Raw genomic sequence first — 20481 nt, 5'->3', positions numbered from 1 at the left:
ATGGGTATCCATCCCAACATGACCCGTGAACACACGGTCAGTAACTGGACCGCCGTGAGGAGAGACCCGGGGTTCGAGGGTCCGGCGCTCGCGCTGCTCACGGTCATGATGGTCATTCTGATTGCTGTGATTGTGTGTGGAAACGCGTTGGTCATCGTCGCCTTCAAGATGGACAAGAGGTTGCGCAAACAGAGCAATTATTTCCTGCTAAACCTGGCCATCTCAGACTTTCTCGTTGGTAAGTAAAGTTTTTAGAAAAGTTTAATAGTCTTTAAAAAACATTCAGCAGTCGGTGATACCAGCAATATCTAGTGACTGCCGTATTCTAGGGTGAATACAGTTTGGTGCAAAGTGATGTAGTCGAACAATGTGCAGGACTGGTCTGTCTGAAATATTCAGAAAATAAAATAAAACTGAAAAAATGTATTTGTTAATATTATCTTAGTTCTTGAGTAGTAAGATTATTATCTTAATATATTCAAATAGCTATCTTTAGCATTTTAGTAAAAATATATGAAAATGTCACGTTTACTCTTGACTTAAAATTATTTGATTGTAACGTGTTCAGTTTGAAAAGCAGGTTATTTAAGTTATTTATATATATTTACTCCAGTCCAAGAATCATAATGACGAAGATACAGAGCAATTCAGAGGGGAATAAAATTCTCCCATATATCACTGCAAACCTTGACTATTGGATGGAGCTTTTTTACTGTACTCCAATGAACTCTTTTGTACTGTACTCTACTATATTGCTATTATACTGTAAATCTCCACATACAGACACATAGATCTTAACGAGTCATTACACCATGATCCTCTCTACCTGCTGGAGACTATATTGCCTCAGATTCATTTTTTAAGCAACTCTAGTGAAGAATAACATTTACAGTTTTCTCATTCATTAGTGATTTTTATTACATCGATTACACTTTAGTTTGGGGACCAATTCTCACTATTTACTAACTATTACCTGTGACTTTTGCCTCAGTAAACTCCTCCTTTGCTGCTTATTAATAATTAGTAAGGTAATTTTTGAGGATAGAGTTAAGGGACCTAGAATAAGAAGGCATTGATATGTGCTTTATAATTACCAATAAACAGCAAATATGCCTAGTTAATAGTGAGAATTGGTCCCTGAAGTGTCATTACATCTAATACATTCATGTGCATTAAATATTTAAGTGCTCTTAGTAGTAAAATTGCAAGAATAGTTACACTTTTTAAAAGTTTTCATTTTTTTAAATTCTGTTAATACATTGCATCGCTATCTCACAACCAATTCGTACGTATTTTATGAGGTGGCTAATTTGTACGAGTTCGTACGACCTCACTCTTTTTTTATGATTTGTCATAAAAAATTTGGTATGATTTGTCTACACCCCAGGTAGGTTTAGGGGCGGGGTTAGGTGTAGGTAATTCGTACACATTCATATGAATTGTGCAACTCATAAAATACGTATGATTTAGTAAAAATCTTATGAAGTTTCTAACAATACTCTTTCTTTTAGATTTAAGTTTATTTTCAAAGCCTTCTACATAATATGGGTAGTATTGCCTCTTAAATCTAAAGGCAATAGAGCATTGTATTAAATAAGAGATGCACATATACAGTACCTCAACACACGATTCTCAACCATGGTGAGGATCAACAATTTTTAAATCAGTAAAAATATGAACTCTGATCCACATGACAGCTAACTGACAGTGAGAACAGCATCAGCAGCATAAATTAAGTCAGTAAGATTTAAAACGATAATATTTTAATAATAATTAACATAAAATGTTTAAGCTGCAATGCATGCAATATTCTTCAATGTAAAATTGTTTGTTCAGATGACTCAATTTGAAAAGTTGGGAGAACATTTGGATATGTTGTGAACAAATACTTGAGTATCCAAGTAAGGCAAAGACATATTTAGAGTATTTTTGTTCAGTTCACACAAAAAATGTAACTGTTTTCTTCTACTAAAAGTCTTTATTCAGTCTACTTCTTTACATCGGTTAGTAGAACTTTTCGAAAGTTGGATTTTTTACAGTGGTATGAATTGCCGTAAGATCGGGCATACACTGTAATGTTTCGAATTATTAAGCGTTTTGGCAAACTGTGTTATTACTGTGCACTATTGTTATGTACTAAATTTTACCACAGGTATTAGTGAAGTGCCTACATTTCATAACTGTAGCAACTAAGTTTTTTTTTCTTCTGAGAAAATACTTTTTCCTAGAATTTTTACTTGACTTCGGCCTCAGATTCAATATCACACACGTAAAGTCTTAAACAGATTCAGTCTTGACACACAATTTTAATTCAGGCATTTCAATAGGAATCCATGCAATCTGGAATTTCGTTTGACAGCAAAAAAAAATCCCCACCTAGATTTAGGGTTCAGTTTGGTTTCATCGCATTGACCAACATAAAGCTGCTTGGTTTCAGAGTGATTTTTGTGGGAGCTGTGCTTTATACATCTCTATGCTACTACAATAGACAATGGACCTCTTTTGACTGTGTCGTTTTGTTAATGCGACTGCATGTTTACTCTTGAAATTGCAATCATTGTGTAACCACAGCAACACGACTGATGACTAACAGACAAATGGACAAAATGCTGTAACAACAGATATGAATTGCAAAAATTATTCAGCTTGACTCTGCAGAATGACTATAATATTGTTTTTTGATTGGTGTTTCCCACAGGTGCCTTCTGCATACCCGTGTATATGCCCTACATCTTGACAGGGAAATGGATGCTGGGGAAAGGACTTTGCAAGCTGTGGCTGGTCGTAGACTATCTTCTCTGCACTGCGTCTGTCTTCAACATCGTACTTATCAGCTATGACCGCTATCTCTCCGTTACAAAAGCGGTGAGGCCTAATTTTATGACCATTATTTTCATTATAAAGGAAACTATAGTGATGTAGTCATTGTGATTCAGCATTCTTAGCTCCTGACAACCGGCAGAAAGTATTGTCCAGGCTGGTGATAAACAACAGCAACATGCACTATTAATGGAACTCATTAACAAAAATACATGCACAGTCACCGGGAATCAATTTGTTTTGTTTGCTTTAATCAATCTGACTCATTAAAAGCAGAACCTGGATGCAGACTACTATGGGATATCATGGATTATTTAGAAATTGCTTGCTTGTGTAATAACCACCAAAAATGATAAAATGCTTGTCAAGAGTCTGAGAATTATTGCAAACTTGATCATTATTAAATATAATTTACACAGAGAGCCAAACTACATGTAATGCATCTGCATGGAAACCCAAAGCCTAACTAACTACTTCAACTGGATTCAGTCAGATTTACTCAAACATGCGAGTAGCAAACTCTATTATTATACAGTGCCTTCCACTAATATCGGTGGCTGTGAAAATAAATCTGCATTGTTTATCTTTTTGATCTTTCATTAAACAATTCTAAATATTATAACCTTTCATTGAAGTAAAACAATTTAAAGCAAGGGAAACAACATTATGAATTAAATGTTTTTATCCAATGCATGTTGGCCACAATTATTGACACCCCTAGAAATTCTTGTGAGTAAAATATCTCTAAAGTATATTCCCATTCATATTTACATGTTTAGCACAGCAGGGTGACTAGGAGCATGGTCATGACTTCCTGTTCCCCAGGATTATAAATATAATGAACACAAAGGCAAAATTCCCTTAATCATCTATCACAAGGAGTAAAACCAAATAATAAAGTCTTGATGTACAGAACAAGATTGTTGAGCTTCACAAAATATAAAGTGGCTTTAAGAAAAGAGCTAAAGCATTGAAAATACCAAAATCAATAATCCACCATCAATAATTAAGAAATTCCAATCAACTAAAGATGTTACAAATCTTCCTGTTGGAGAACGTGTGTCTATGTCATCCTAATGCATGGTGAGGATTAGAGTTTGAGTTGCCAAAGACTCTCCAAGGATCACAGCTGGAGAACTGCAGAGATCAGTTGAATCTTGGTCAGAAAGCCTGAAAAAATATCAAGCATCCCTTACATCACCAAATGTTATTCAGGAGAGTTTCAAGAAAAATCCTCCTCGCTCATCCAAAAACAATCTCCAGCATATTCAGTTGTCAAACAGGACTGGATTCTATGGTCAGATGGAAAAAAAAAGAAGCTTTTTGGCAGCAAACCCACCAGATGGGTTTGGTGCAAACAGGGATAAAAAGTACCCAATGCAGCTGGATCTTTAATGTTGTGAGCCTAGTTTTCTGCTGGAGACAGAAAACCAACAGGTCCCATGTGTTAGAAATCTTATGTCGGGCTGTGTTTGATCTTCCATCAGGACAATGATCCAAAAACAAACATCAAAATCAACACAAAAACCTGTCACTGAGCACAAAATGAATCTTTTTCCATGGCCGTCCCAGTCCTCTGACCTGAACCCTGTATAAAATGAGTGAACTGAAGAGAAGAAGCTGTGAATCTGAAGGATCTGGAGTGATTCTGGATGAAGGAATGGTCTCTGATCTCTTGCCAGGTGTTCTCCAAACTCATCAGGCCTTATAGGAGAAAAGTGAGCGCTGTTATCTTGGGAGAACGATGTTGCAATAATTGGGTCCCAATAATTATGGCCAACGTGAACTAGAGACCCCCCCCCCCCCACCACCACCTTTTTAACTTCAATAATAGGATAGAATTTTGTGAGTTTTTGAATGAAAGATCAAATGAATAAATGATGCAGATTTATCAAACTAGGGAATGGGCAGAATTAGTAGATTAACTAGATACGTTTGATACTGGTGTTTCGAGGGGATTGATCCTTACATACAGTTGTGGTCAGAATTATTGGAACCCTTGTTAAATATGATCAAAGAATACTGTGAAAATTAACCTGCTTTGTTAATCCTTTTGATCTTTTATTTAAAAAAGAAGAGTATGTTTGTGAACATCTGACAGTAGTAATTTATCAAATGGCATATACTTGGGCATGCAGTGTAATTGCACATTATTTGGGCAATTCAGGTGTCTGGATAACATCACTTTTGACAGTTTTCTGGTAAGATTATCCTTTGTTTAAAGAATTGCATTGTCACTAATGCCAGCAGGGCACCTGTCCTACTTCCATTAACTTTTCTAATGGAAATGCAGGTCTGTTAGTTTTTTTTTTTAGGATATTCTTGCCTTCAAATCACTGTCACTCGGGTCCCAGCAGTAATTCTGGGATAAGACTCATGACAGGAGCGGGTGGCAGGACAATGGAGCCCCACTGTCAGCTCATGATAAGTCAAAGCTGATGCTGATTGTGCCTCCTCATCGCTGGCATCATGCTAAATCCCATGCATCAGGCATCTTTAAAGGCTCGGTGTATAGATTTTGTTCTGTACTGGGTTTGGCAAAGCTCTTTTTTCCTTCTGTTACACTGAAGAACATAAGTGATGAAGTAAAAGAAGGGCTGAGTTGTAGTGAAGTATAATGTAAACGAGCAAATGTATATTCCCTTGAAAGCATTTTGCATTATTAACCGGTTCAGTCAGTTTGTTTAACGCCATGCCAGCTTCTATGGCCATTTTCATGGCGAGAAAATTTATGGCTGAACTATGTCATGTTTTTACAATTTATTTTTGCTAAAAACTCTAATACTGTATTTGAATCAACTCTATTAAAAATTCTTCAAAAGAGTGAACTAAATAAAAAAAATTCTCAAAGGGTTAAAACCAGCACAATCTAGTAAAACATGTTTCATGGAAAAGGGGTTTTGGTGGAGTATCTTCTCCTAGTATTAAAAACTTGTGTCATCCTGGAATTACCTATTCTACAGCAGGTATAAACGAGCCCATTGGTTGGAAAATTTATTGAATATTTTTTTCCAACATTGGGGCTAATTTCATGGAGTTTATTCATTGTATATAGATCCCACTCTGTTTATTATCTGGTTCAGAACAAGGGTTTAATCCAGCTGTATTTATCAGAACACCCTGACAGCACAAAACAACCATAGCAATTCCTCAGAATTAGTAAGACTAACTGTTACGTTGTAATCCAGGTCAGTAAACAAGAGAAGGTAGGCAGGAATATCAAAATAATAAGCATTACTTTCAAAGACATAGAAGGGTGTAACATATACAATCACGGACACAAACTGAACAGAAAGGACTTAAATAGTGCAGCTGACGAGGGATGAACAGGTGATGGGCGTTAACTAATCAAGACTAATGAGCAAATTAATCCTAAACTGAACAGGAACAAAACCAAATAAGGAAACACAGAAAAAGGCAGGTAAAACAGAAAAAGACAAAACTAAAGTCTGATATCCTAACACTAACGAATGTAGAATCTATTGGCCTTATCTGTTTAAATTGAAGAGCTCCAAAAAAATAAAAAATAAATAAAAAACACATTTTAAATAATAATATGTTTTATGTAAAACATTTTATTTTTTAAGTATGAATTACATACACAAACGTGTTATTAACACAGGAACACTGATTATATTAATTATCAATATTAAAAATTCCAAGTTTTATCTTGGCACGCAACAATTTCCTAAGAAATTAGATTGTTTTGCATTGTTCAATTTTAAGTTTTATTCATGGACTTAGATCTTCAACATCATGGCCTTGTGTAGAGCAATAATTGGTTCCTCTCTTTAGATTACAGAATTTACCTTTCTTGAGTATCAAGCGGTGAAACTCCTTATGCATTCCTATAATGCGTTGGTCTCTTGAAGTAAAGAAAAGCTCTTGTTCCTGTGTTTGTTCCTTGGCTATAACATAAAGATTCATAGACCATCTCCAGTCAGGTTTAACAATTACTTGTCGTCTGGTTCCATACCTTTTGTTTTCTAAACCTTGGTTGGAGTATAACCTTTCCACTTATTGCTGGAGAGGATTTCCCCTCAATTATAATTCTCCACCTGGTTCAGGTGGCTAATCCATTGGCTATAGACTGGTGAAGGTGATAGACCTGTTAATCATGGATAATACACTTGAAAAAAAAAATAAATAAAGAAAAGATTTTCTTCATGAACCAGGACCTGTTTTGTCTTATCCTTCAAACTGGTCTGATCTCCCTTTATGTGTGAATTCAGCATGGAATAATGGGTCAGTGCCATCATGGGAATGTGTATGACACTCTTGAAATGCTTGAGATCATGGTCTAATGATAAACGGTATCATCTCTTTTAAGAGTTTCAAAAGTGCCGTACCCAAGAGAAAGGCCTCTCCAATTCCTCAGTGGGCTGACTGGATGGTAGACTTACCACTGACCGTCTGCATGGCTTCCAGGTTTCCACTGGTCCTTAAAGGGGTCATATGATGCGATTTCAAGTTTTCCTTTCTCTTTGGATTGTTACAAGCTGTTCATGCATAGCTAAGATCCCTGAAGTTGCAAAGACTAAAGTCTTAAAATCAAAGAGGTATTCTTTATAAAAGTTAAGACTTGTCCACGCCCCCCTAAAACGCGTCACGATGTGGGCAGATTTTCATAACACCGCCCAAATGTTTACGCAAAGAAAGGGGGTGTGATTTTTATTCTCGCTGTAGCATTGTTGCTGCTGCCGGCGCCATGTCCTGGAGACGCTGTGAAAGCGAAACTACTTTGCTTTGCTTGGGTCTAGTAGGACACAACTAGAAATCAGTGGTTAAGTTGTATTTACAACACTGTTCCAGAGCAGTACAATGCAAATATTCAAGTGTGTGCGGCACAATTTTCGGAGGACTATTTCCTGAACCTGGCAGGAGGGTAGCCTACAATGCTGGCTTGCACAAAGGCTGTTTCAGTGCTGGTTTGCACAAAGTGGGGCAATTCCAACTTTGCAAGGACAGTCTGGCGCTTCTGACTGTAAGTATGTTTCTGCTACTGACTATTCAAATGCGAGTTTTGAGCTGTGTAGATTAGTGCTTGTTGGTTGTTGTTTCTCCGATCACAAATGCAGACATGGTAATATTTAGGTGGCGCGATCCAACGCGACGCGTGAAATGACAGTCTTTAGTCATTATAATCAATAATTATGTCCCCACTGGATACAACAAATGCCTCGTTTGTAATGGGTTTTATTGTTTTTGTCTCGTTGCGCCAGGAAACGCCATCACTATACGGTGAGGGGCGTAACATTTTCGTCACACTCTTGAGGTATTCGGCCAATCACAACGCACTGGATAGCTGGACAATCACAGCACGCCTCGCTTCTCAGAACGATGAGCTTTGTAAAAATCGACGCATTTCCGAAAGGCGGGGTCTGGAGGAGCAAAAATAATGTACAGTAGTGGAAAATAATGTGTTTGACCTTTAAACCACATAAACACATTGCATTACACCAAATACACAACATATTGTTCTTTTTAACAACGTCATATGACCCCTTTAAGAAGTTTTAAAAAACAAAGCATTCAGAGTAACTTTTGTGGCGTGTTATAGTGAATCAGCTTGCAGCAACACTGAACCAAGTCTAAAATGGTCTTAAAATGGAGTTCTTCAAATCTGGCCCTTGGGTTCCACTCTCTTGCAGAGTTTAGCTCCAACCCTGATCAAACCTGCCTATCTGCAATTTTCTAGTAATCCTTAAGACCCTGATTAGCTTGTTCAGGGGTAATGATTAGGGTTGGGACCTTGATGTCTAGATTTAAAGGACCCTGATTTAAAAATCAGCATGCAAACTCGCTAGTAGACAGATTAAATGCCAGGAAGCGATCAGCTCACACTACGCACCTCACTGGCTGACAGATAAACCATGCATTGTAGACACATGATTAAACCTCATTGGTTCTTGTGCATCAAATAAGTACTGTTGAGCTTCCATATTTGTGAGTTGATCAGGGTTTGATAAAAGCCTTAATTAAATCTGTACATCATGCAGTCGTATCGGTTTAGACGGCTTGGATTAAACAACTCATTTTAGATGGATTCATTAATAAAAGTTATACATACGAATTGAGTGGTTTATTGAGTGGTTTAAAACAGCAGAATACATCACAATCAGAATCAGAATGAGCTTTATTGGCCAGGTATTTTTACACATATGATGAATTTGTTGTAGTGACAGAAACTCTACAGTGCAAAACGACAGCAACAGGACACAGATAATAAAATAATAATATACAAATAGGCACTGTACAAAATAGCAAAAACACAATATATAATATAGACAATTATGTGTGTACAGGTCTGATATGTGCAAATTTGAAATGAAAAAATAAGTATGTGTGGTGAATAAATAATGTATAATAGTGTTGTGTGTTCCACGTTTAATGTCAAGTGTTAATGAGATGGATTGCTTGAGGGAAGAAACTGTTCCTGTGTCTGGTCGTTCTGGTGCTCAGAGCTCTGTAGCGTCGACCAGATGGTAACAGTTCAAAGAGGGAGTGTGCTGGATGTGAGGGGTCCAGAGTGATTTTGCCAGTCTTTTTTCTCACTCTGTACCAATGATTCGCTCAGCAGTCCGGACTACTCTCCTTAGTCTTCTGAGGTCATATTTGGTAGCTGAGCTTTACCAGACAGTTATTGAAGTGCAGAGGAAGGATTCACAGATGGCAGAGTTGAACTGTTTCAGCAGCTACTGTGGTAGGTTGAACTTCCTCAGCTGATGAAGGAAGTAAAACCTCTGCTGGGCATTTTTCCCAATGGACTCAATGTGATTGTCCCACTTCAGGTCCTGAGAAATTGTGGTGACCAGTGCAGTCACAGTGCTGTTCATGATGGTGAGTGGGGGGAGAGCAGGGGGGTTTCTCCTGAAGTCCACGATCATCTCCACAGTTTTGAGCATGTTAAGCTCCAGGTTGTTAAGACTGCACCAGACAGCCAGCTCCTTAACCTCCTGTCTGTAAGCAGACTCGTCACCGTCCTGGATGAGGGCGATCAGTGTGGTGTCGTCTGCAAACTTCAGGAGCTTGACAGAGGGGTCTTTAGATGTGCAGTCGTTGGTGTAGAGGGAGAAGAGCAGTGGGGAGAGAACGCAGCCCTGAGGAGCTCCAGTGCTGATGGTATGAGTGCTGGATTTTCCCAGCCTCACTAGCTGCTGCCTGTCTGTCAGGAAACTGGTGATCCACTGACAGACGGAGCTGGGGAAGGAGAGCTGTGTCAGTTTATTCTGATGGGGGATGGTGTCTTGTAACTGGTGATATATTTCATACCTTTCCACACTGAAGGAGAATCACTGGAAGATAATTTTTTCCTTAGCTTGCCAGAATAATTCCTCTTTGCCACTCTGATCTCCTTTTTCAGTGTGTATTTGGCCTGTTTATACAAGACTTTATCCCCCTTTCTGTAAGCATCTTCTTTGGCCTAACGGAGCTGTCTGAGTTTTGCAGTGAATCATGGTTTGTCGTTGTTGTAAGTTAGATGAGTCTTGGTAGGAATGCACATATCCTCACAGAAACTGATATAAGATTTTACAGTCTCTGTGAGCGTGTCCAGATCGTTTGAGGCAGCTTCGAAAACAGCCTAATCAGTAAGGTTGAAACAGGCTTGTAAAACCCGCTCTGTTTCATTAGTCCATCTTTTAACAGTTCTTAATACAGGTTTAGCAGATTTAAGTATCTGCCTGTAGGTCGGTATGAGATGATCCAAACAGTGATCAAAGAGTCCTAACGCTGCTCGTGGGACAGAGTGATATGCGTCCTTTATCGCTGTGTAACAGTGATCCACTATATTACTGTCTCTGGTGGGATATGTGATGTGCTGTCTGTATTTTGGCAGTTCGCAGGGGAGAGATTTGCTTTATTAAAGTCCCAGAGAATGATTAAAACAGAGTCCGGGTGTTTTTGTTCTGTGTCTGTGATCTGATCAGTGAGTTTCTGTAAAGCTGATCTCGCATTCGCTTGCGATGGAATGTAGACACTCACGGGAATGAACAAACAAATCTCCCGCGGCGAATAGAACTGCTTGCAGTTAATGAAGAGCATTTCTAAATCTGAACAGCACATCTTCTTTAACACAGTTACATCTGTAAACCACCTCTCATTGATGTAAAAGCACATCCCGTCGACGCGCAATTTCCCCGTTGATTCTGCGTCGCAATCTGCTCTGATCAGATGGAAGTTAGGCAGATGTAGCACGCTGTCCGGTATGGCATCATTTAGCCAGGTTTCCGTGAAACACAGAGCAACAGATTTTGAAAAATCCTTGTTTGTCCGGGAGAGCAGAAGTTCGTCCGTTTTGTTGGGTAGAGAGCGGAGATTCGCTAGATGGATGCTAGGCAACGCTGTTCTAAATCCGTGCTAATGAAGCTTCACAAGCGCGACGGCTCGCTTCCCATGTCTGAAGCGTTTGACCAGAGCTACGGCTCCACCAACTACAACGTCCAGCAAAACGTCCGAATAATCAAAATCCGGTAAAAGATTTTGTGGTGTGCTCAGCAGGTCATCCCTGGTAAAACTGATCCATGTTTGAGAAACATAAAACAGGAAAACCAAACAAAACCGTACAAACACTGACGAGCAAAGCACTGTAGCTGCCATCTGCGGCACCATCATAGATCAAGATTGCACCAGCTTAGATCAAAATGCTACATGATTGCAATGTAGCATTTTTGTAAAGTAATTGTTTACTTTGTAACAGTAAGAAGTGTTTGCCAGCAAGTATTGCTCGCTACCTAACACTACCTTAACACTTCTCATTGCTATGTGAAAAATATCTGTCTGTCTATACACATAAAGTGTATAATTGTAGCAGAGTTCACTGATGGAGCTGACGAGCTGATGATCTGAATGCGAGAGAGAGAGATGCAGAGTGTGTGCAGAGCAGGGAGGAACAGGATTAAGAACCTTAAGAAGCTTTTTTAGAACATTGAAACTTGTGAATCCATTAGAATCATTAGAAAACAGAATCGTGATTCATATATGAATATATTTTTTTGTGCACTCCTAGTTTTGACGGCATGGTAACAACTCTTTTGTTACATGTTCCTGGGGGCGGGATTTACGTAAATTTCAGTGTTTGTGATGTCACCACTCTGGGAAGTAGCTCGTTGTAGTCCCTACCACCCGTATTTGAAGGCATTAATCCACCGCATACCAAAACTTAACAACCAGCTTACTAACTAATAAGAAGCAGATTAGAAGTTTGAGGCAAAAGTCGTAGTTAAAGGGGTCATAAGATGCAATTTTAAAGATCATTATTTTGTGTATTTGTTGTAACAGAATATGTTGACATGCTTTAAAGGGGTCCTATTATGCTCTTTTACAAAGTCTTGATTTGGTTTTGGGGGTGTACTGGAACATGGTCTCATGCTTGGTGTTTCGAAAATCACATTATTTTTCACATAATTTACATTATTACATTATTTACAATTTACATTATCTCCCTAGCCTGGCACAAACGGCTCAATTAGTTCCGGGTTTGATGAAGGCCCGCCTTTTCGAAAATTCAAAATGTGTTGTGATTGGTTAGCTGTCCCAGTGTGTTATGATTGGCGAACAGCTTAGACGGCGTTTCAGTACTGCCCCGCCCCTTGCCAAAACAGCGAGCCATATCAATTCACATAGACATATTATATCTATGTCAATTCAGACCCCAATAACATTGAACAAGAGGATCGTGCAGAACCTTTGCACGCAAGGATATTGTTTGTATGTTTTTTTGGCTAAATCATGTTTTAGATAGGATGTCAACAACACCTTAAAAATAACTGCATTTACTGTGTACAGATAATTGGAAAGGTAATATGTATTATGTTTATTGTTCTTTATTTCTAACATTATAACATGAATTGCAGTGAAACTGTTATACAGTTGAATTTATTTATACCATAGTCCCACAAACTTACACTATTTGTGGTGGCATATATATGCAATTAATTCTCTGCCAGCGGGAGCCACTGTTGGAGCAGTAGAGAGCGAGGTTTCCCCAGTAACGCTGTACACAAAGCAGAGCTCCGCTCGCAAACGCTGCTTTATCAGACATTACATGCAAGATTAAATGAAAATGACATCCATCATTTTCTGAAAACAGTCGGTTTCCTTCAGAAATACAGTGATTTAAAACACCAGCCCTGGGTTTTGATTTTGAAACGTGCAGTGCTCAACCAAGCATTCTCCCCACCCGCCAACCAATAGAATTTCCGTTGGCGGGATTTATTTTTGTGATATCATAAATACAGGAAAACAACTTTGTAGTCCAAATGAGCCATTCGTTGTAGTTCTAGAAAAAATATATATTTTTTTTTTTAATGAAATATCTCCCTTTGGAGTGGACTTTGAGATTTGTAACTTTGTAGATCGTTTTATGCCCAAACATACACACTACACAGTGACTAAAATTCAAAAAGTGAAAAAGCATAATAGAACCCCTTTAATGTTCAAAAAACACAAAAACACTTTTTCAAATACTGTACATTATTGTAGTTCCTCTATGCCCCCCCGCTCTCAAACACGTCGTTTTCTACAAAGCCCCTCCATCCAACAAGCACAGTCTGCTCTGATTGGCCAACTGACTCAGTGCATTGTGATTGGCCAAACAACACAAGCACGTGTCGGAAATGTAACGCCACTTACAATAATTGCGAGCTTCCGCTTTCAAAGTAAATATAAAGACAGTTAATGTCGTCAGTTTTACCATCAGTTCAAGCCCGAAATGGGAATAGAGTCGCGTGACAGACACAATGATGATGCTCGTATGTGTTTGCACACAAGCCGTAATTAAGAAGGTTGACTCCACTGTGATGTGACCCTGTCTCTCTATCTTTCTCTCTCTCTCACACACACACACACACACACACGAAGTGCAAAACTCCACATTTAAAAAAAAAATAGCAAATACTTAAACTAATAACAATACATACTTACAGACGCTGAGTCAGAAGCGCCAGATTGTCAAAGCAAAGTCAGAATTACCTCCTCTCTTAGGTTATTTCCACATCGTGACATAGATGTCTGGGGGCTTTTTTTTTGAGACTTTAGTCTTTGCAACTTTAGGGATCTTATCTATGCACAATCAGCTTGTAACACTCCAAAGAGAAAGAAAAACTTGAAATCGCATCATATGACCCCTTTAATAGTTAGTTAAGAGTGAGAATTGGTCCCCAAACTAAAGCATGACCCATTAATTAATATGAATATGGTGCTGCAAAATTTGATCCATTGATTTATTATTGGAATGTGAAAAGTGGTCTTTATATTATATATAAAAAAAATCTAAATAATTAACATGTTAACATAACATGCACTGATAAATTGTGCACAATAAATACAAGAACTTATATTAAGAAAGCAGGTATGATATTGTTGATCTATTATGGACAGCAATCCGAATACATTTACCTTTATCCCAATATGCTTTCATTTATCTCACTAAAGGACAGTGGAGATCACTACAACACACCTACTCACTAAAGGAGAAACTTAAGGAATTAATTTATTAATTAGGATTTAATTAGCTTTATATAGTGATGTTTTGATCTTTGCTCACATCACAAAAGAACAACCAAAATAGTGCTTTAGCCCATAATGCTGTGATAAATGACTTATTTGGTTTACATTTGTATTTTTCACAAGCGTTCAAGGACTTAGATAACATGTATTTATTATTATAAGTATTAGTGCATTTAATTGCATATTTAAGTGCACTACCTTGAGTGTTTTTTAGCTTATTATTTGGAGTTTTTTATCAAAATACTTAATAACATGTATTTATTATTATTATTTTTTTTTCTTGTATATAATATTTCATCAATTATTATTATTAGTGCATTGAATTTCATATTTAAGTGCACTACTGTAGGTTTTATTAGCTCTATTAGCTAAAAATGTCTACACTAATAATTACATTAACAGTGGTGCAAAGTAACTTTAAGTGTATTAGGCAGCAACAGGTGTGAAGAGGTGTGCTGGGATTTTAATGTTTTTTTTCTTCTTCATTTTGAACAAAAGCCATTTTTGAATGGATGTTGCATGCAACGATCTTCTCAAATCTTTATTGTGGGGTTAAATCCGTCTAACTAAAGAAACATCCTGAGATGCCCTGGGAACAGAGATTTACAGAGCAGGGAATATTGTGGAATATTTACTTCAAAGCTTTTTCTGATGTTTGGTTAGACTCGGGTCAGAAAGCGTCCTTGAAAATGTCTTGTTTTGTTTTCCCACACAAGCTCTTAACATCAGAGCAATGATACGAACATAAATCACAATACGTAACGTCTGCCTTTAATCTGCAAGACAGCCATGTTTGATCTCACAGACTGCAGCTTCAGCTTCAATCAAAGGCAGTGAAGGAAGAAAGATTCATGCTATCATTGGCAGCACTATGATAGCGCACACATATTCGGATATGTGTGAACCAGCAAAAGACTAGACAAAAAAGTTTGTCTCCATTCTCTACTGTGCGTTTTCACGTACGGCTTCTGTGTCTGGTTCAGTGGAGCATGCAATACCGCACTTTGTTGTGTTGAAATCAATTATGCCAAGAGTTGATTTTTAATTAGTAGTCTAGTAATAAATAGTAATAAATACTAAACTCAATCTTTTCTCACATCTTGATAATCGGTTTGCTTGATTGCTTTATTGATTTTTTTTCAGTTAATTTTTATCAATTTGTCAAGTGATTATCATCACATTAGCTTCACATTTGGGTCTCCATGCAACTACAGCATTTAAAGTTGGCAATTAAAAACAGCAGCAACTAACAAGCTTTGCATAATGAAGATGATGAAAAAATAATGAAAAAAAACACATTTCTTAGCAGATAATAGAATTAATGGAAAGTACAATGGACTGAAGAGTTTTGCCATACATCTTACAGTACAACTTAAATGTATTATTCATTGAAAACATTGGCTTCTATGTTGGGATATTTCATTATTTAAGTGTGATATTTGATTGTTAACTATTTAAGTGTTAACTAGCTCAAGAACCACTCCAGGCAATTCATTTAGTGAGTAATTATTTATTAAGGTGACCCTCTGGTGCAGACACAGTAAAATTACCAGTCATATTTATTTTGTAATTTAGCATGCAATTTAATGCATACAAAGCTTTAAAGTGGAAACATAAACTATGTTAGTGAAAGATTGTGTAGGATAAAATTACTACTCCTGCTCATCTGATGCTTCATTCACAGCGCTTAGTCAAACAAGGCTGTGTTCCCTAAAACATAATGAGGATTAGGGCTGCACAATTAATCAAATTTCTAATCGCGATTACGATTATGGATGCCACGATTACGTAATCGTTCAAAGCTGCGATTACAAAAATAAATAAATAATTCAAAATGCTATAATCGTGCAGCCCTAATGAGAATAGAATCTTAAGTATAACATACAACCCACATTCTGGAAATGTTGGGACATTTTTTAAATTTGAATAAAATGAAAACTAAAAGACTTTCAAATCACATGAGCCAATATTTTATTCACTATAGAACATAGAGAACATAGCAAATGTTTAAACGGAGAAATGTTACACTTTTATCCACTAAATGAGCTCATTTCAAATTTGATTGCCTGCTACAGGTCTCAAAAAAGTTGGCACGGGGGCAACAAAGGGCTGAAAAAGCAAGAAATTTTGAAAAGATTCAGCTGGGAGAACATCTAGCAACTAATTAAGTTTATTAACATCAGGTCTGTAACATGATTAGCTATAAAAGGGATGTCTTAGAGAGGCAGAGTCTTTCAGAAGTAAAGATGGGCAGATGCTCTCCAATCTGTGAAAGAGTGCGTAAAATGCCAAATTGCAAAGGCTTTGCAAATCTCATCATCTACAGTGCGCATAACATCATCAAAAGATTCAGAGAAACTGGAGAAATCTCTGTGCGTAAGGGACAAGGCCCAAGACCTTTGTTTCTTCGGGCCCTCAGACGACACTGCATCACTCATCGGCATGAATCTGTCATTGACATTACTAAATGGGCCCAGGAATACTTCCAGAAACCATTGTCGGTAAACACAATCCGCCGTGCCATCTACAGATGCCAACTAAAGCTCTATCATGCAAAAAGGAAACCATATGTGAACATGGTCCAGAAGCGCCGTCGTGTCCTGTGGGCCAAGCCTCATTTAAAAAACAGTTTCAAAGAGGAAAAGTGTTCTATGGTCAGACGAGTCCAAATTTGACATTCTTGTTGGAAATCACGCACGCTGTGTCCCCCGGGCTAAAGAGGAGGGAGACCTTCCAGTGTGTCATCAGCCTTCAGTTCAAAAGCCAGCATCTGTGATTGAATGGGGGTGAATGCGAGCATACGGCATGGGCAGTTTGCATGTTTTGGAAGGCACTATGAATGCTGAACGGTATATAAAGGTTTTCGAGCAACATATGCTCCCCTCCAGATGACGTGTATTTCAGCAGGACAATGCAAAACCACATACTACAGTTATTACAACAGTAGAAGATATATATATTTATAGTAGAAGAGTCTGGGTGCTGAATTGGCCTGCCTGCAGTCCAGATCTTTCACCTATAGACAACATTTGGCGCATCATTAAACGAAAAATACATCAAAGATGACCACAAACTCTTCAGCAGCTGGAAACCTATATGAGGCAAGAATGGGACCAAATTCCAACACCAAAACTCCAGAAACTCATAACCTCGATGCTCAGATGTCTTCAAACTGTTTTGAAAAGAAGAGGAGCTACCACACCATGGTAAACATCCCCCGTCCCAACTATTTTGAGACCTGTAGCAGGCATCAAATTTGAAATGAGCTAATTTTGTTCATAAAATTGTAAAATTTCTCAGTTTAAACATTTGTTATGTTATCTATGTTCTATTGTGAATAAAATCTTGGCTCATGTCATTTGAAAGTCTTTTACTTTTAATTTTATTCAAATTTTAAAAAACGACCGGACATTTCTGGAATTCGGGTTGTAAGAAACCATTCCCACCTCTAGTCGCTACGATCCATCCTTTCTCTAAACCACTTGTCCTGTTGGGTCACAGGGATGCTGGAGCCTATCCCAGCGACTCGGGCCAAAGACAGGGAAACAACTTGGACACAGTAGAATTATTTCACAATGAACAAATGGAAAGTGTGCATGCAACATGTATTATGTTAAGGTTGTATGATTAAATTTATTTAAATAGAACATTAAAATTAAAATGGATCATGTTCCTGTTCTGTAATTTTTGTAAATAAATCATGTACTGTGAGGACAAACAAAGAGCAAAATTTAGGGGTGCAACATCCCTTCAGTCGATTGCGAAAAATAACCATGTTTTTACTGCAGCAACCATAGTTTAACTGTAGTACTTACATTTTTCCCCCTGTGGTTTTACTATATCACGGTTTCCACAAAAAAATGTAGAAGAACGACTGTTGTCAGAAATGTTTTTGAACAGCAAATCAGTTTATTAGAATGATTTCTGAAGGGTAATGTGACACTGAAGACTGGAGTAATGAAGCATATTCATGGTGTATCAAAATAGCACAGTTGAGTACACTTAGAAGATCTTAAGTTTATCTTAAGAAGTACTGAAGGATACTGTTTAGTATATTAAGTACAAAATTAGTGTGCGAAAATAGAGCACTTTAAGTACATTATGGAAGTGTACTTGTTTTTCACCTGAGTATTTGTCTCAGTATGTGGTGTTATAAAAATGCAATAAAACTAAAACTAAAATTAAAATTAAATAAAATAGCTAAAAATATAATAAAATACCTAACTACATAATACTATTATTGTTAGAAATTGCAACAATATAAAATAGAAATAAATACATTTATGCATTTAAAATTTTAATTAAAACAATAAGTAATGAATAAATAAACAATTATCTCCTGGCCAGAGGAGAACTGGCCCCCGAACTGATCCTGGTTTCTCCCAAGGTTTTTTTTTTTTTCTCCTTTCTGTCACAGAGGGAGTTTGGGTTCCTTGCCGCTGTCACCTCTGGTTTGCTCAGTTGGGGACACTTAATTTCTAGTGATTATCGTCAATTTGATTTCACAGATACTATTTAAACTAAACAGATCTAGACAATGACATCTCTGAACTCAATAATGAAATGCCTTAACTGAAAATTGAGTGTTTAATCTTATTTTTATACATTACTGACACTCTATCCTCCAATTTGATACTGTTAAGTGCTTTGACACAATCTGTATTGTTAAAAGTACTATATAAATAAAGGTGACTTATATGCATGCATCTCTGTAGTTATCAGTTTTCTGCATTTTTTCTGCTAATTAAATGCAATTTTTCCATTGTTTTCTTTCCTGATCCTAGGTATCTTATCGTGCCAAACAAGGAATGACCCACTTTGCAGTGGTGAAGATAGCAGCGGTTTGGATTCTGGCCTTCCTCCTCTATGGACCGGCCATCTTATTCTGGGAGCAGCTGACAGGCAAGAGCCGCGTGCCTGAGGACGAGTGCTTCGCTGAGTTCTACTACACCTGGTACTTCCTGCTTTCTGCTTCAGTGGTTGAGTTTTTCTCACCGTTTTTATCTGTGGCGTTCTTTAACATCAGCATCTACCTCAGCATCCGTCAGAGGAGACTTGGCAGCAAGAAAGAATCCTGTTCTCCAAAGTGCCAGGATGCTACAAATGTGTACGGGGAGAAAGCACGCATGAGCGTCCGAATCTGCTGGAACTCCATGACGCTCAAGAAGAAAAGCGCAGAAGATGGCGAAAAACGCTCAGAGAATGATGGTCTGTCGATGCGGTGCGTCCAGCGCTCACGTCTGAGGCAGGACAAGAAGATTGCTAAGTCGCTGGCCATAATTGTGTGTGTTTTTGCGGTGTGCTGGGCGCCATACACTCTGTTGATGATCGTGCGAGCAGCATGCAGAGGAGACTGTGTGTCGCATCACTGGTATGAGGTGACATTCTGGCTGCTGTGGCTGAACTCAGCGATCAACCCGTTCCTGTACCCGCTGTGCCACAGCAGCTTCCGAAGGGCCTTCGTCAAGATCCTGTGCCCACGACAGAGGTCCAACATACCGCTGACAGCCCATTCATCCAGCACACACAGATAGTCTGAATGACTAGAGGACAGAACACATGTACTGAAATAGCATGTAGAAAGAGGATTTAAGTGCCTATATGGAAAGGAATGTTCCAGGTTCAATACAAGTCTGTCAACTGCATTTGTGGCATAAGGGGTGTTTACACAACACCAATTTTATCTTAAAACTTTTTATGCGTTTTGGCTGTTCACTTACACTTGCGTTTTGGGGGCCTGAAAATGCAAACTTTTGAAAACATGTTTTAAATTGCAAGTTTGCAGTTATCATTCTTTCCGTGTAAAGGCCAGGACACACCAAGCCGACTTCAAAGAACTAGAGTCGACCACTGGTGTAGCTAGGTATTCTGGGCCCATTGCACAGAATTTGCTATGGGGCCCCCTCAAGTTCACATTTAGTGGTGGTTGGGGGGAGAGAGGGCGATCTCGTTGTGGGCCCCTCTCAGTCTATGGTCCCTATGCACTCTGTGCCCGTTTTCCCCCCAGTTGCAACAACCCTGGCAGCAGCAAAACCCGATGGTGTTTTCGCCTCACGTCGACTGCGTCTGGACCAAAATGCTGTGCTTAAACACACCGCACAGACTACAGCCGACTGCAAACTAGCATGTGTGTCTGCATGTAAGGAATTAACT

The 20481-nt window shown here is 38.2% G+C and overlaps 1 protein-coding gene across 1 annotated transcript; it reads left to right on the top strand.

The window, feature by feature from the left end:
* Positions 1-19862, top strand: LOC306881618 (histamine H3 receptor; the record flags this gene model as incomplete). Its single annotated transcript, XM_079435785.1, has 3 exons — positions 1-238; positions 2699-2865; positions 19113-19862. 3 exons carry the CDS (start codon positions 1-3, stop codon positions 19860-19862), a joined length of 1155 nt encoding a protein of 384 aa, XP_079291911.1.
* Positions 19863-20481: the final 619 nt, after the last annotated feature.

The sequence above is a fragment of the Barbus barbus genome, assembly GCF_936440315.1.
Source record: "Barbus barbus genome assembly, chromosome: 15".
In the NCBI taxonomy this organism is placed as follows: Eukaryota; Metazoa; Chordata; class Actinopteri; order Cypriniformes; family Cyprinidae; genus Barbus; species Barbus barbus.
Note: the sequence above shows the minus strand (reverse complement) of the source record. Positions and strands in the feature narration are given on the sequence as shown.